Genomic DNA, 15,600 nt, shown 5'->3' on the forward strand with positions numbered 1-15,600 from the left:
GGAGGCTCCAATTCACTCTTAATCAGTTTTAAGAAAATAAGTTGGTTAAACACAATAGCACCTATCTTTGGACCAACTGAACTGAACAGTCACAGCATTTTTTTTTTTTTTTTTTTAATTTTTATTTATTTATTTATGGCTGTGTTGGGTCTTCGTTTCTGTGCGAGGGCTTTCTCTAGTTGCGGCAAGTGGGGGCCACTCCTCATCGCGGTGCTCGGGCCTCTCACTATCGTGGCCTCTCTTGTTGCGGAGCACAGGCTCCAGACGCGCAGGCTCAGTAATTGTGGCTCACGGGGCTAGCTGCTCCGCGGCATGTGGGATCTTCCCAGACCAGGGCTCGAACCCATGTCCCCTGCATTGGCAGGTAGATTCTCAACCACTGCACCACCAGGGAAGCCCCAGTCACAGCATTTTTGAAGGCAACTAGAAATAGTGCGATTCAATCATTCCATGAGGAAGTATGGAATAGGAGGAGAAAAATCAGGATTCATGAACAAGTTCTGGGGATCTAAGGTACAGCATGGGGCCTACAGTTAACAAGACTGTTATATACTTGAAAATTGCTAAGAGAGTAGATGTTAAATGTTCTCACCACACAAGCACACAAAAGGTCATTATATGAGGTGATGGAGGTGTTCACTAACCTTGTCTGGCAATCATTTTGCAAGATATGTGTGTCAAATTGTGTTGTACACCTTCAGTACACGCAGTTATCAATTATATCTCAATAAAGCTGGGAGCAAAAAAGTGCTTGTCTAGCATGTTTACATGTGTGCAAAATGGTAGGTGATATGGAGCATGTAAAAGATGTTTCTGTACTCCAGCCCCGAAGCAAGAATGCACTGCAAACTCTCAGGAATTTTCAAGGCAAGGAACACAATCAAAGACCCAGGGGACGAGACAGACATTTAAAGACCCAAATAAAAATATCAAGCCACTTCTCACATAATGTCTCATTTAATCCTGACAACAACTCCTCAAGGTACGTATTAATATCCCAAGTTTACAACAGAGGAAAGTGAAGCTCAGGTTCTATCAATTGTCCAAGGTCATGATGTAGTAAGTGCTGGATTCAGCCCAGGTCTACCTGACTACCAAGCCCACAGACTGAGCTGCTGTGCCATTTGCTTCACATCCTGCAAGGAGGCAGATTCTCCTGGAATCAAAGCTCACTGGCCCTGGGGACCACCAAGAGGCCTTCTCCTACCTTCTTTAAGTCTTCCATCCTCTGCAGCTGATCCATTTGGGAAAATGGTCTTGACAAAAATCCCCATCTGTCCTCGAATGCAGTCTCGACCTCCAGCAATGCTAAAGCCGAGGCCCTACACGCAAAGGAGGTGGGGGTCCAGGTTGTCAGTGTGGTATTTAACTAAGGGCATCCTTTCCCACTGCAGTATTTCACTGAGGGCACCCTTCTCATTGTAGTATTTAACTGAGGTGTCCTTCCCAAACAGGCTCAGAGTTAAGCTAACTAGCTGTAAAGTCAAATTTGCGTTCCCTTCACCATTTCCCTCCTCAGATCCATTTGCATTGCGCTAGCTATGCATTACATGAAAGGGTGAAAGTTTTAGGTAAACATATGAAATTGCCTAGATTTGACCATCTTTGATCTCCAAAGATGTCAATTTCACATGGATCAACTAATAGCTCATGAGAGTCATTTCACACTGTGCAGGTGCCATATTTGTTGTTTTCTTTTGTTTTTCTATAATATCAAAATGGATATTTTGATATTTGTATAATATCAAATTATTTATACTATTCCTCTTATAATAATGGCAATGTCATGAAATTCATTCAAAAGGATAACTGGGATGATTCTCTGAAGCTGCAGGGTCTGACTTTCTTTCAATAGTGGTAAAAATTGGGGCATTTACCCCATCCTTGACTGTGCCCTAGCTGCCAGGTGCTGACTCCAGAAATCATAAGGGCAAATATGGTATGATGTCACTTGGAGGCCCACAGGAAAGGATGTTGGGGAATCCAATCAAATCCACCCAAAGACCACTTAATCTATTCTCCTTTATACCTTTTACTTTTTATTTCATGTAAAAACAACACTAAAAAGTAACCATTTAAAACATATGTGCTAACATTTACCTGGAGAGCAAAACAATGTACAGAAAGGAGCTCACCTTGCCCTTTTCTTTGTACAGGCCAATGATAGAGATGACCGAAGGCCGAATGAGTCTCCAAGGAGATTCCACCTGAGTAGTGCTCAGCGAGCGAGTGGACTTCTTCACAATGTGGTATTCCTAGAAGTCGGCACATGAGGTCAGAGGTAGTCTCACTCATCCTGCTGTGGTCTCTGGCATAAAAATATACTCAGATTTGGAAAACCTTGCAGTTGTCTTTTGTGTTAGACAGCCATTGCCCTCTGGTCCATATCTGGTCCAGTGGCTTAAATAAAGTTTATTATAAAGAACACTGAAGGAACAGCCCCAACTGTGACTGGCTGTCATGCTTTCTTCCCCCCACATAAAAAACTGCTTGGCAACCACCTGGGGCTGCTCTTTCCTTGACCCTACTCCACAGATCCTACTTCTCGCTTTCTGGATTGGAGTTAGGAACCAGAAACCGAGAGGCCTCGGAGATACAGAATGACCATCCTCTGGTCGGGTTCTCCCTTGGAAGTCACCCTCGCGCCACCCCAAGTTCACAATCATGGTTAGAAAGTATCTCACCATCTTAAGCTTAATTCACTCACTCAAAACTCAGCAAGCCCTCATTTCTTATAAAACCCAAACCGCAAACCCAGACAACTGTTATTTAGTATAAAAGATCCCGCTGAGAGACTGCAGCAGCTTCAGTTCTAATCCCTCACATTTGGAAAATAAAATACTTTCCCACAAGCCACACTTTCCCTTCCTGGCACACAGCAGCTCAAAATCTCGATCTCTTTTTCCTGTCCATCACCCACCATATCCATGTGTGTAAGCAGGGTGCACTATTTATAACAAGAGACTGAACGAATTCCTTGCTAAAGCATTGCAACAATCTAGCTCCTTGCTATTCTTTTATTTATTTATTTATTTATTTTTGGCTGCGTTGGGTCTTCATTGCTGCGTGCAGGCTTTCTCTAGTTGTGGCGAGCAGGGGCTAATACTCTTCGTTGAGGTGCACAGGCTTCTCATTGCGGTGGCTTCTCTTGTTGAGGAGCATGGGCTCTAGGCACACAGGCTTCAGTAGTTGTGGCATGTGGGTTCAGTAGTTGTGGCTCGTGGGCTCTAGAGTGCAGGCTCAGTAGTTGTGGTGCACGGGTTTAGTTGCTCTGTGGTACGTGGGATCTTCCCGGACCAGGGCTTGAACCAGTGTCCCCTGTACTGGCAGGTGGATTCTTAACCACTGCGCCACCAGGGAAGCCCCGCTATTCTTCTTAGAATAATAAATTGCTTAAATGACACAGATATTCTAGCATAAACAAAAAATGCTAAAAAATCATTTCATGTTTAATATGAGAAAAGAGACACTAGAAAATAGTTTATCCTTAATTAGCATATTCTACATTCAAAGTTAGAAATGAGATATCTGCTAATGATATTTTCGTATTCTTGGCAACTTAGAACAATTGTATTTTGCTGTTTTACAAAATTATCTGTCAGCCATGTTGGCCTCCCAGACTCTGATTCATTAAAAAAATGACATTGGCTTGGCCAGGTTACCACCCTTTTACCGAAACTGTCATGGGAATAGCCAGACATAGCTCTCAAATACAGAGGTTCATGTGCAGACTCATAGGGAACTCTTTCTCTGATCACCAACCTCCAGCAGCACCTCATTCCATCTCCCCTTTGGGAACCAGAGGCCAGCATGCTTCACTCTTCTCTTGAAGAGTTTCAGGGGTCCCACTACATTTTTAGACCTCTGTTGTCCAATATGGCAGCCACTAGCCACCTGTGGCTATCTATATTTAAATTAAGATGAATTAAAATTAAAAATGCACTCCTCAGTCTCACTAACCACTTTTCATGTGCTTAAAAGACACACGTGGCTACCATATTGGGCAGTACAGAGATAAAACATTTCCATCACTGCAGAAAGCTTTACTGGATAGCTCTATTCTAGACAATACTTTTTAGTGGAGGGAGAGAAGAAAGAAAGAAAGAAAGAGAGAAAGAGAGAAAGAAAGAGAGAGAGAGAGAAAGAAAGAAAGAAAAAGAGAGAAAGAAAAAGAAAGAAAAGAAAGGAGGGAGGGGGGAAGGAAGGAAGGAAGGAAGGAAGAAAGGAAGGTGAATCCTGGGAGAAAAAAAAAGGCAGAAAATAAGAAGAGAACACAAGGGAAAGAACAACTTGAAGAGGAAAAAAAAAAGCTTCTTCTTTAAAATCTTCACTAGCCTGTACTTCCTGGTTCCTAGAAGCCTGGTTAGAAGAAATAGGTATTCCTGGGCTATAAATACGGTCAGGTTTCCTCAGCGGGTCAGTTAGGAAATCAGCACCTCAATGCTGGACATCCTTGGCCATGATGGCAGCAGATCCGCTCTCATCTTCCTCACTAACTCAAATCGTCTGAAACGCGGCTCTCCTATGACTTCTTGATCTCCCCCTGCCTCTGTTGATCCAATTGGGTCACTCTGCACAGGCCACAGACTTGTCTCCAGGCGCGGGTCTGGAGGAGTTCTAACCAGGCCCTATGCAAGTTTTTTGCTCTGCTTTTGCTTGGTGCCCCAATTCAAGTTGCCACTGGGGGGATTCAACACAAGACAGCCTAATCAGCAGCTGCCTCTGCAACACGGGCACTTTTTAATTTTATTGGTCAAGCAAAACTCCCTGCACAGGGATTCTGGTGCATTGCTTGGAGCCAAATACTCAACCTCTTTGAGATTCAGTTGTCCTACCTGTAAAAAGGTGAGACACAAAAAGCAAGGGCCCAACCCAGATGCCCTGAGCCAGGTCTTGTAGAACTTTTAGAACTATCTGAGTCTCCACGCACTTACAGGTGTCACCACTGCCACACCCTCCTCCCTCCATCTCTACTTCACTGCAGGCCTGGGGACAAGATGCCAATGACTCCTCTTGAGCGCTCTGGCTGATGGTGCCAGGACTCAAAGACACTCCACAAGTTCCCCAGAGACTGAGCCTGCCTCCAACTTGGTTATGAGACGTCTACCCAGTTTCTACTGGGTTGAGGATGATGGAATTGAGGAGGAGACCCTGAGCAGGGTTGTGGAGCCCCGAGCTCTGGTGGGGATGGGCCCTGGAATATTAACATTCCCACCTTCCTCACCCCTCTCGGCAGCCTCTTCTGACCTTGTCTGTTTGAGCCATGACTGTATACCAGGTAGGATCCCAGGCACAGCGTAGGCACACCCAACCGCCTCCGTCCCTCACACGTCCCCGCACCCACCCACCCAGCAGGCGATGCTGACACATGACACACCCACTAAACAAGAGATGGTGGTTCTCACCACAGACCGTGACACGCCATTGTCTCCTGGCATTGAAAGCAGCTCTTGTTTCCAAAACACACAGTAGAAAGAGGAGCAAGGTTTTTTTTCTTCTCTTCTATTTTCAAATATTAGGCTGACTACTTCCTTCTAGCCTCCCCGGATAGATCTCACTGACTATACTAAATCTCTAGTCCCTCATAGATGGACAGGTCTTCAGAGCACGGAAGCTCCTGCTTGTCTCGGAGAGAATAAAAGAAACCCTGGAGACCTAGGGCTGGAAGCATGCTCTCCCATCCCTAACCAAGTAACTGTGACTGGATAAGAACGCCAGGGGCTCCACGGTGCTGTGTTACCTGTGCTGCGCCCGTCGAGTCCAGGAGCTGGGGGAGAGAGTGCTTCCGGCCATCTCGGGAGACCTCCAACATCCTGGCCCGGGGGTCCCCGTTTCTCAGCATCAGCTCATTATATTCTTCAACAGACTCTAGACGGTGCACGCCCCCTTGAAAAAACAGAGGAGAAAACATGACTTGATACAGAATGAAGAGAATCTTAAGAGCATGCATAGGTATGAACTTGTTAACTTCCACCCACATTCATGGTTGCTCAGACGGCCTGGTGTCCAATACTTCAATACTTTCAAAGCACCCAGCTCACTGCGCTCAACCATCAAGCTCTGCATAAGCTTGGTGCGTGCTGAGGCCATAATGCCAGACTCTGAAGAAAGTGCTCGATTTTGAAGTGAACAGCTTCAAAAAGGGCAATGTATATGTTTCATCCACGTAAGATGTAGCTGTGGTTGATAAGGCAATAAACAATAGTGAGAATGCTATCAGCAGATGACTTCTTAGTGCTGGAGGGATATCACTTTGTGGTTGGTATAGTTCCATGATTGGGGGATGCCTTTTTCCATGTATAGCAATGACTATTGAAACAAACTTTTAGTTAAAGTATAACAACTTACAGAAATGGGCAGAAATCATTAAGTGTACATACAGTTCCATGAAACTTCACAAAATGAATATGCCAATAACCAACATCCAGGCTAAGACATAGAATATTACCAGATCCCCAAATCCCCTTTTGTGCCACTAACCCCCTCACCCAAGGGTAACCATTATCCCAGCTTCTAACACCACAGATCACTTCTGCCTATTTTCAAACTTGATATAAATGAACACATACAATATGTTTGTTTTGGTATCTGGTTCCTCGTTCTTAGGATTTGTGAAATTCCATCATGTTGCTGCATTCCAATGGTTTCTTCATCTCCTTTCTGCATACTATTTCATCGTATAAACACAGCACAATTTATTTATCCATTCTATTGCTGATGGACATTTGATTTGTTTCCAGTTTCAGATCTAGAATAAGGGTCAGCAAACTTCTTCCGTAAAGGCCAGATAGTAAATGTTTTAGGCTTTATGAGTCACAAATGGTCTCAGTCACACATTCTTTAAAATTTTTTTTACAAGGCACTAAAAATGTAGAAAGCATTTCTATCTGTGGGCCATACAAATACAGCTGTGGGCAGAAGCTTGCTGACCCCGATCTAGAATACACCGTTACTGGACATTCTGTGACGTTATCTGTTGGATGTACCTAGGAGAGGCGTGGCTGGGTTACAGGAATGTGTTCCCCTTCACCACGCAGGATCACCAGGGTGTGTGAGTGCCTGTTATTCCGCTTCCCTGTCACACTTAGCAGTGTCAGTCTTTCTACTTTTAGCCACTCTGCTGGATATATAATGGTATTTCCCTGTGGTTCATAATTTACATTTCACTGAGGACTAGTGAGATTGAGCTTCTTTTTAAGTATTCATTGGCTGTTTTTCTTTTTTAAGGTTGTAAAGAGGCTGTTCAAGTCTTTTGCTCATTCCTTTCTTTTTCACTTTTTTAATTGGACTACTAGAAAATTTTATTATTTTTTTTCTCTGCTCATTCTTTTATTGGATATTTCTCTGTTGATTTACAGGAGTTTTATTTTTTTTATTGTTAATATATTTTAGATATGAATCCTTTGTGGAATCTATGTATTGCAAATATCTTCTCCATGTCTGTGACTTGCCTTTTCACTCTCTCAATGGTATTGTTGTTTTTTTTTTTTTAGATGTTGGGAGTAGGAGTTAATCAATTAATTAATTAATTAATTTTTTTTTTGCTGTGTTGGGTCTTCGTTTCTGTGCGAGGGCTTTCTCTAGTTGTGGCAAGTGGGGGTCACTCTTCATCGCGGTGTGTGGGCCTCTCACTATCGCGGCCTCTCTTGTTGCGGAGCACAGGCTCCAGACGTGCAGGCACCGTAGTTGTGGCTCACGGGCCTAGTTGCTCCACGGCATGTGGGATCTTCCCAGACCAGGGCTCGAACCCGTGTCCCCTGCATTAGCAGGCAGATTCTCAACCACTGTGCCACCAGGGAAGCCCCCAATGGTATTTTTTGATGAACAGAAGTTCATAATTTTAATGTAGAACAACATATATTTTCCCTTTATGGTTAGTACTTGTGTCTTGTTTAAGAAATAGTAATGATTTTTAAAGACATCTTTATCATACTTAGTTTATATTATACACTATTTTAAAATAAGATAGTTTAAGGGACTTTAATCTTTTTAAAAATTTTAATTTATTTTTTATTGAAGTATAGTTGATGTATAATATAAATTACACATGTACAATATAGTGAATCACAGTTTTTAAAGGTTACATTCCATTCATAGTTATTATAAAATATTGGCTATATTTCCTGTGTTGTACAATATATCCTTGTAGCTTATTTTATACCTAATAGTTTGTACCTCTTAATCCCCTACCCCTATGGCCCCTTCTCCACTTCCCTCTCCCCAATGGTAACCACTAGTTTGTTCTCTATATCTGTGAGTCTGCTTCTTTTTTTGTTATATGCACTAGTTGGTCATATTTTTTAGCCTCTACATATAAGTGTTATCATACAGTATTTCTCTTTCTCTGTCTGACTTGTTTCACTTAGCATAATACCCTCCAAGTTCATCCATGTTGCTGCAAATGCCATTATTTAGTTATTTTTTATGGCTGAGTAATATTCCATTGTATATATACACACATCTTCCTTATCCATTCATCTGCTGATGAACATTCAGGTTGCTTCCATATCTTGCAATTGTAAATAATGCTGTTGTGAACACGGGTGCGTGTATCTTTTTGGATTAGTGTATTAGGTTTTTAAAAATATATATACCCAGAAGTGGAATTGGTTGGTCATATGGTAGTTCTATTTTTAGTTTTTTGAGAAACCACCATACTGTTTTCCATTGTGGCTACACCAGTTTACATTCCCACCAACAGTGTATGAGGGTTTAAGGGACTTTAATTTTAAATGATGGATCAATTACATTGAATGTAGCTATAATCATATTATGATGTTTATTATATACTATATATATGTGGAGAGCCATGTATATATGTGTGTTTGTGTATATAACTATATATACACATAGATTCTTTGAAATATCAAATTCTCCTAGACTATGTAATATTTCATTTGATGACTTAAAATTTCAATTTATCTAAAAATTTCTCAGAAAGTTTTTCATGGAATAAAACAAGATGATTCTGTACTCTTTTAAAAATATATAATATATTGATGAGTTTTTAATAGTGATGAAAAGTTAGAACAGGGCTGATACAGTTATATTATAATGGACATCACTAAAAGCCTGGTTTTTCAAAAGTTACATATTAACTTTGTGATACAAATTTCAGGTTTTCAAACACCTGAAATTCCTTTGCAATCAAAAGAAAAATTTTCATTTTCACAAACCTAAGGCATTAACATGGATAAATCAAAAATACAAAAGTTAAAAGGGACCTTGCTGGCAAAAAAGGAGGTATGAAGTAAAGAAAACTCTGGTTAGAATATCAGGAAAAATGTTCCATGAAACAGCTTTAGTCATTTTGGAGCCAGACTGGCCAAAATCTTAGTGGAAATGGCTGGAAACTCTTTACAGAACCTCCTTAATAATTCATGACTTAATAATTCATGACCAGATTAATCTATCTTGGCATGCTTACTCATCTGAAAAAGATTTATTAGAAGAAAATTCCTTTTGAGCTGACAGGGAAGCACTTGCCATTGATAGAAGAGAAACCACATACGGTAGTGTCTGTAGATAATATACTGATATGTGAATACCAGAGTGACTCGCTTAAGAAAATATGAAATAAATATCCAGGTTTACAGGACACAGAAATTAGGAGGTGATCACATTAAAATCTCCTGCATTCAAATGTCTTTAGACTGAACATATTTCAAAGCACTGAATGGAGAACCAATTCCTTAAGCCTCTTTAACGTGCCTCCAAACTACTTTTCCAGTCTGAGCTCCCACTATCCTGCTACATGAATTCATTGCTCTAGCCTGCTGATCCTCAAAGGATTTGGCCTCTACCCACATCCTTTCCCAAACTGGGAAACGTATAACTATCACTTGAAGTTTTACCCAATTTTGCCCACACCATCACCTCCCATGCCAAGAATCTCCTTCCCCCAAATCTCTCTGCTGGACTGAATCGTTGTTTCTGTTGGATTATTGGATCTTTCAGATAGCTGAGGCAGAAAAACAGTTGCCAAAAACTTCTCTAACCAATTCTTTTCCCCATCGTCCCTAAGTATTTCTCACGCATTTTGCCCCAAGTCTAGACCCCGGGTTTCCTCCTCCTGTGTTCTACCAAGACCCGCCAATGTACCGGCCATCCTTTATCTTGCATCCTCTGGATGTCTCCCCCGGTATCACAAGTCAGAGAGACTTCAGTCTTCATACCTCTTGTTCGTGCCTTATCATGACCTGCAAGTTCTTGAGAATCTTCCTAACTGAACCCATTCAAGCATCTTCCCCTCTTGAGAGGGAGCGAGAACGATGATAATGAAAATGACAATGATGAATGTGATATGAACGATGACAGTCATAACAGTGGCAGCTCCCATGCGGTGAGGGCCCACTGCTGCCGCAGTTTGGAGTGGCGGTACCATATACATTCGCTCAACTGGATCTCTCAACAAGGCCCAGCATTTAGAAGGCATCCACATTGATTTGCAATTATAACCCTCATCTTACAGGTGAAAAATCTGAGACCCAAAGAACTTAAGTCACCTGTCCCAGGTCACACAGCCAGTAATGGCAGGGCTGGGAATTGCACACAGTTCTTCCTGACTTTGTGCATGTGCTTCTTCTACTATATGTCCTTGTTATGGCCTTGGATGTCTAGGAAAAACACAGGAAGAGAGGGTGGCATCCATTTGTGGCAAACAGTAGCCAGTTCTGGATTTACTACTCAGCCGAATGTCCTGCACATTCTAAATTAATAGTACGAACATGGAGAATCATAGATCTGGAAGGTCGTCAGCTAGGATCCCCTCCCCACATCTGTATCTGTAAAGCCCCAGACTGGGGAATGGGATTCTCTCCAAGTTCCTCAGGAAGCCAAGGGGTGGGTAGGAAGAACTCTGTCGGGAAGGCAGACTGAATGAGTGACCTTTGGGATCCCCTTAACTTCTCTGGTCACATCCATAAAATGAGGAATGTGACTGCACTGGTTTCAAAGGTCCCTGTATTTCCCCAGAGCTCTATGACCCTCCCCTGGGAACTGTTTATAAGGTGCTGATCAGACAGCTGACCTAAGGACCTCCTTCCGCACCGCAAACACACATAGGATTTAGATGTATTTCTCTCAGTTGTTCCTCGGGGCTGAAGAGAAGCTGGTCGTTCTCTCCATGTGAGGACCATCAACATGACCTTTCTCTCTAGTCTTATCAGCCTCTGGTCACCACACTGCTTTTTGTCACAAACCCATATCCTAACACTCAGTCAGATAGACACTACCTAATTATTCTGATTACAAATACAAAGCAATTCATTTTGTTACTGAGTTGTTTTGTTTGTTTGTTTTTGTGGTATGCGGGCCTCTCACTGTTGTGGCCTCTCCCGTTGCGGAGCACAGGCTCTGGATGTGCAGGCTCAGTGGCCATGGCTCACGGGCCCAGCCGCTCCGCGGCATGTGGGATCCTCCCAGACCGGGGCACGAACCCATGTCCCCTGCATTGGCAGGCGAACTCTCAAACACTGCGCCACCAGGGAAGCCCTGTTGTTGTTGTTGTTGTTGTTGTTTTTTAATGGATGTATTTGATGGTCCTAAACCTGCCACCTTACCTGAGAACAGTAGGGGGCAGGCAATGTGGGTTGGAGATGCTCTTGGTTGGCAGCCAGAGGTGGCAGGAAGATGAAACTGACATAGTGGGGGATGGCGATACACCATGCTTGGTACTACGTACGTGCTTTTATGTGTGTTTTTTGTCTCTTTCAACCTTTCAAAGTCAGGATGATAATCTCCTTTTTCAGGTGAGGGAGTGGAGGTTCAGGGAGGTTAAGTAACCAGCCCGAGGTCATAAGGTAACTCAAGAGCTGAGAAGTAGGGCTTCCCTGGTGGCGCAGTGGTTGAGAGTCTGCCTCCTAATACAAAGGACAAGGGTTCGTGTCCCGGTCTGGGAAGATTCCCACATGCTGCAGAGTGGCTGGGCCCGTGAGCCATGGCCGCTGAGCTTGCGCGTCTGGAGCCTGTGCTCCGCAACGGGAGAGGCCACAACAGTGAGAGGCCCGCATTAAAAAAAAAAAAAAAAAAAAAGAGCTGAGGGGTAAACTTGATTCCACCAAGCTTCCAAACGGTTGCTTTTCCTGCTAGACCAGATGTCTTTCACAGCTGGGTAGCCAGGGGTGATTTCTCCATGAGACCAGCAGACACATTGCTGAGGGCCCATGCCACTTCTAGGGGCCCACAAAAATGTTTTGATTTCTTTTAAATTCAGGAGAAAAAAAATGAACATAATAGTAATTAATAGATGATAATGAATCCAGCTTGTATCTTTATACCAGTGCAGCCATAAAATATAATTTGCGGGTTTTTTCCCTCTCTTTCTATAGAAAGAGCCTATCAAGGCTAAAGTGCCTCAGACCCACAAAAGTCCCCCCACACAGCCTCTGACTTTCTCTCTCAGGGCCTAGGCCAGCTGCTATGATGTGCCCAGGAAATGTCACATCTATCTGTTAAAAAACTACACCTCCATCCTACTTCCCCCCTCCCCTACCCCATTTAGTTGAGATGCAGATTTGTTACTAAATAAATAGCTCTTTGCCCCAGGTTCCCACGGACCAGGGGTTTGAGGAAGAGGTATGTTTGTTGGAAAGACAGGCCGTCAGGAGTATTCCACAGTGAAAGGGTCACCTTAAGTCCTGTTGAAGTAAATGAACCAAACACTACAGGAAATTTATGTTTAAGCAGAAGCAAACAGAGATGTTGATATTCATTTCGTTATGACTCAAATAAAAATACTGACGTGGGCAGCCAGGCTGAAGGTGGCTGTTATGCCTGGGGCATGCACCATCAAAAGGAAAAAGAATTTGGAGGTTTTAAGGAAAAAAAGAGCTCATCCTGCAAATGACTTTATCTTCCTGAACTCCTGAGGCTGGAAGCTCCATTTCAGGCAGGTGTATCAGGCAAAGAGTCCACATACCTGAAAGACGACTCTTGAGCTTCATTTTACTGCTTCCTTGTTTCGGACTTTCCAAGGGCCCCTTGGATTCCTCTGGACCGCATGCATCTTGGGGGTCCTCTGTCCTAGGCATCTGAAATGCAGAAAGCACAGAGCTGATGGGAGAGGCTAGCCTGCGGCCACTTCTGCCATCTCCTCTGAGACATTATCTCAGTCTCAAGCAGCAGCAATACAGGCGTCACATGAGAAAAAAGTTCATGGGATCAAAGCACAGCCCTTCAGGTAACCTGGAACCACACAGCCTCACACTGACAAGTTCCTCCCCGGCATGCATTTCACCGCACAGAATAGAATCAGGGAGGTTTCAAACTGGAAAGGGCCCATGGGGCCATTTTGTTTCTTGAGAAAATGTGTTGATCAAGGTCACCCAGGTGGTCACAAAGCCACAGGTAGACTGCAGGTCCCCTGACTGGTGGGCCAGTGCTTTCCCCTACAGTACAAACTACAACAATTATTAAACCAGAAATTTTAAATTCAATTCTAAAATTCTTAAAATACAGTAAAGCCTTGATTTGGTGGCAGCCAAATAACTACACCCTGGGTCAACCAGATATTCCATGTGTTACACTCCCATTAAAAAGAAACAACAGCCCCAAAATGGAGTTGCTTGTGCTAAGCCCCACCCAGACTTCATACCTAAAGGAACTGCAGTTCCAGCCTCTCCCAGGAGTAGAATTTAAACCAGTCAGCCAGGAATCTCCTGGTCAGTGAGGCAATCTGCCTGAAACCCCATTTTTCTTTGAGGGACGGTAATCTTGTCTGAAAGAATCCAGCCTTGTAACTTCAGTCCCACCCTCTGTCCGCCTATAAAACCTTCCATTTTGTACAACTCTTCAGAGTGCCTTTCTCTTTCCTAGATGGGATGCTGCCTGAGACATGAATTGCTGAATAAAGCCAATTAGATCTTCCAATTTACTCGGTTGAATTTTGTTTTTTAACACTCCTGAGTACTGATTAAATACCTTCCAGAATCAAACACCACCCACGACACAAAGAGGCATCTATGAAGTCACCCCACATGTCTGTAAGTTGTATGTCTACATTATCAGACACCAAGAGGTTATGCAAAAAGCATGACCCCAAGGCCCCTTGGTCCTACATCTGAGAAAAGCCCAACATGCTAAGAAGAGCTATGCTTACTAGAGAGGAGAAGGAGACTTATGTGGTTATAAAAATATCTGGGGGGTAAATTTACATGTATAAAACTTAGGAGATACATCAAACAAATGAGCCTTCTCATTTGAAATTTTATTCTCCTTTGAGGTTCTGGAGAAAAAAAGTCATATTAATTAAAATAGGTAAGATTCACACTAAGGAACACGTATGTCCTTTAAAAAGACATAGATGATATCCTTTACCACTTAGCAGTCATTGGAGAGTCTTGTAATTATAATGTAAAGAAAAAAAACCCTGAATTTTAACAGATAATAAAAATTATACCTTGTATATCAAATTCAGTTTATGAAAACGTATAAAGTAAGCAGTAAGAGTAATCTCCCAGGTAAGCCCCCTTTTTAAGAGGTAATTGTTTATAGCTAACTCTTATATGTAATATAAAAGATCTGGAAGCTTCCCCCATCCCTCTCAAGTTCAAGTATCTTTTGGGATGAGAAAGAAGAAAAGAAAAATTCTGAGAAATGAGGAGATATAGGCAAATTGAGGAAGAGGCATTGGGAAAACAAATTAATCTTGATATATAAAACAAAGATAAATTTGGTGAATTCCTATTACAACGTCCGGGATTGGCAGGTCTCCAGGTTTAAATTATGAAGTAAAGGCAAGAATGGAATCCTGAGGGTGATTTTAGAGATTCTCTAGAGGGACATCTTTCCCAACACCAAATTGGGGCATTAATTCATACACAGTACAAAAGAAGCCTCTTGGAGACACGCCAGGGATCGGGGGCACAGAAGGAGACATGCAAATAGGAATAATCCAGAGAGAAGCCTCAGGGCCTCTCCTTTGCTTGGCTTAAAAACTTTATGGAAAGAATCTGTCTCCAGACTGTAAACAGCAATTGATGGAGACGGAGTATAATTCCTGGTTCTTCCCGGTTACAACGCCTGACCCAGGCTCCCAGAGAAAGGTATTCCTCGGTTTGCTAGTCATTACCGCCTCTGATGCCCATTACATGGGTGGTTTACTACATAGCGGTCAAGTCTCAGACCATCAGAAAGGCTGACTGAGAAGCTCTTGTGCCAAGGGAGGAAAGCAACCCCAGCCCACTGTTCCGGGACCTGTGAGGTTTCCTCCTTCCACTCTGTGCTCCAGTTTTCCAGCACAGCCCCAGGTTTGCACACAGTCAGAGACATTTTGGAGATGACAGAAGCACTCACAGAAGGAAAGTGGCCTGTCCGAGGCTTCCCAACTCCTACAGGAGAGGCTGTGACTTCACATTCAGTCTCTGGATTTCCAGCTTCAGGTATTACCAGGCTATTTCCCACCTCCAACCTGAGATGCTTTTCAATTAAGTTAACACTTTGGATGATCAATACTGTACTGTACAGTTCGTTCACCTCGATTTTTTTCATTTAATTTGCACAGCAAATATGTCTCAAGGTAAATAATATTATCTCCACTTGACAGATGAGGAAATAAACTGAGACCCTAAAGTAACACCCTTTTGTTTACAACACATACCC

General features: G+C 42.8%; 1 protein-coding gene across 1 annotated transcript in view; it reads right to left on the reverse strand.

The window, feature by feature from the left end:
- Nucleotides 1–15,600, reverse strand: part of PDZD2 (PDZ domain containing 2) — a gene marked incomplete at its 5' end in the record, with an annotated part of 247,607 nt that overhangs the window by 43,702 nt on the left and 188,305 nt on the right. Inside the window, 4 exons of the mRNA XM_082623156.1 lie at nucleotides 1,208–1,322; nucleotides 2,136–2,255; nucleotides 5,741–5,886; nucleotides 12,920–13,031. Of these exons, the coding sequence (XP_082479282.1) occupies nucleotides 1,208–1,322; nucleotides 2,136–2,255; nucleotides 5,741–5,886; nucleotides 12,920–13,031 (493 nt within the window). The remainder of the gene's footprint in view (nucleotides 1–1,207; nucleotides 1,323–2,135; nucleotides 2,256–5,740; nucleotides 5,887–12,919; nucleotides 13,032–15,600) is intronic.

This window comes from Mesoplodon mirus, assembly GCF_964341445.2.
Source record: "Mesoplodon mirus genome assembly, chromosome: 5".
Taxonomy (NCBI): Eukaryota; Metazoa; Chordata; class Mammalia; order Artiodactyla; family Ziphiidae; genus Mesoplodon; species Mesoplodon mirus.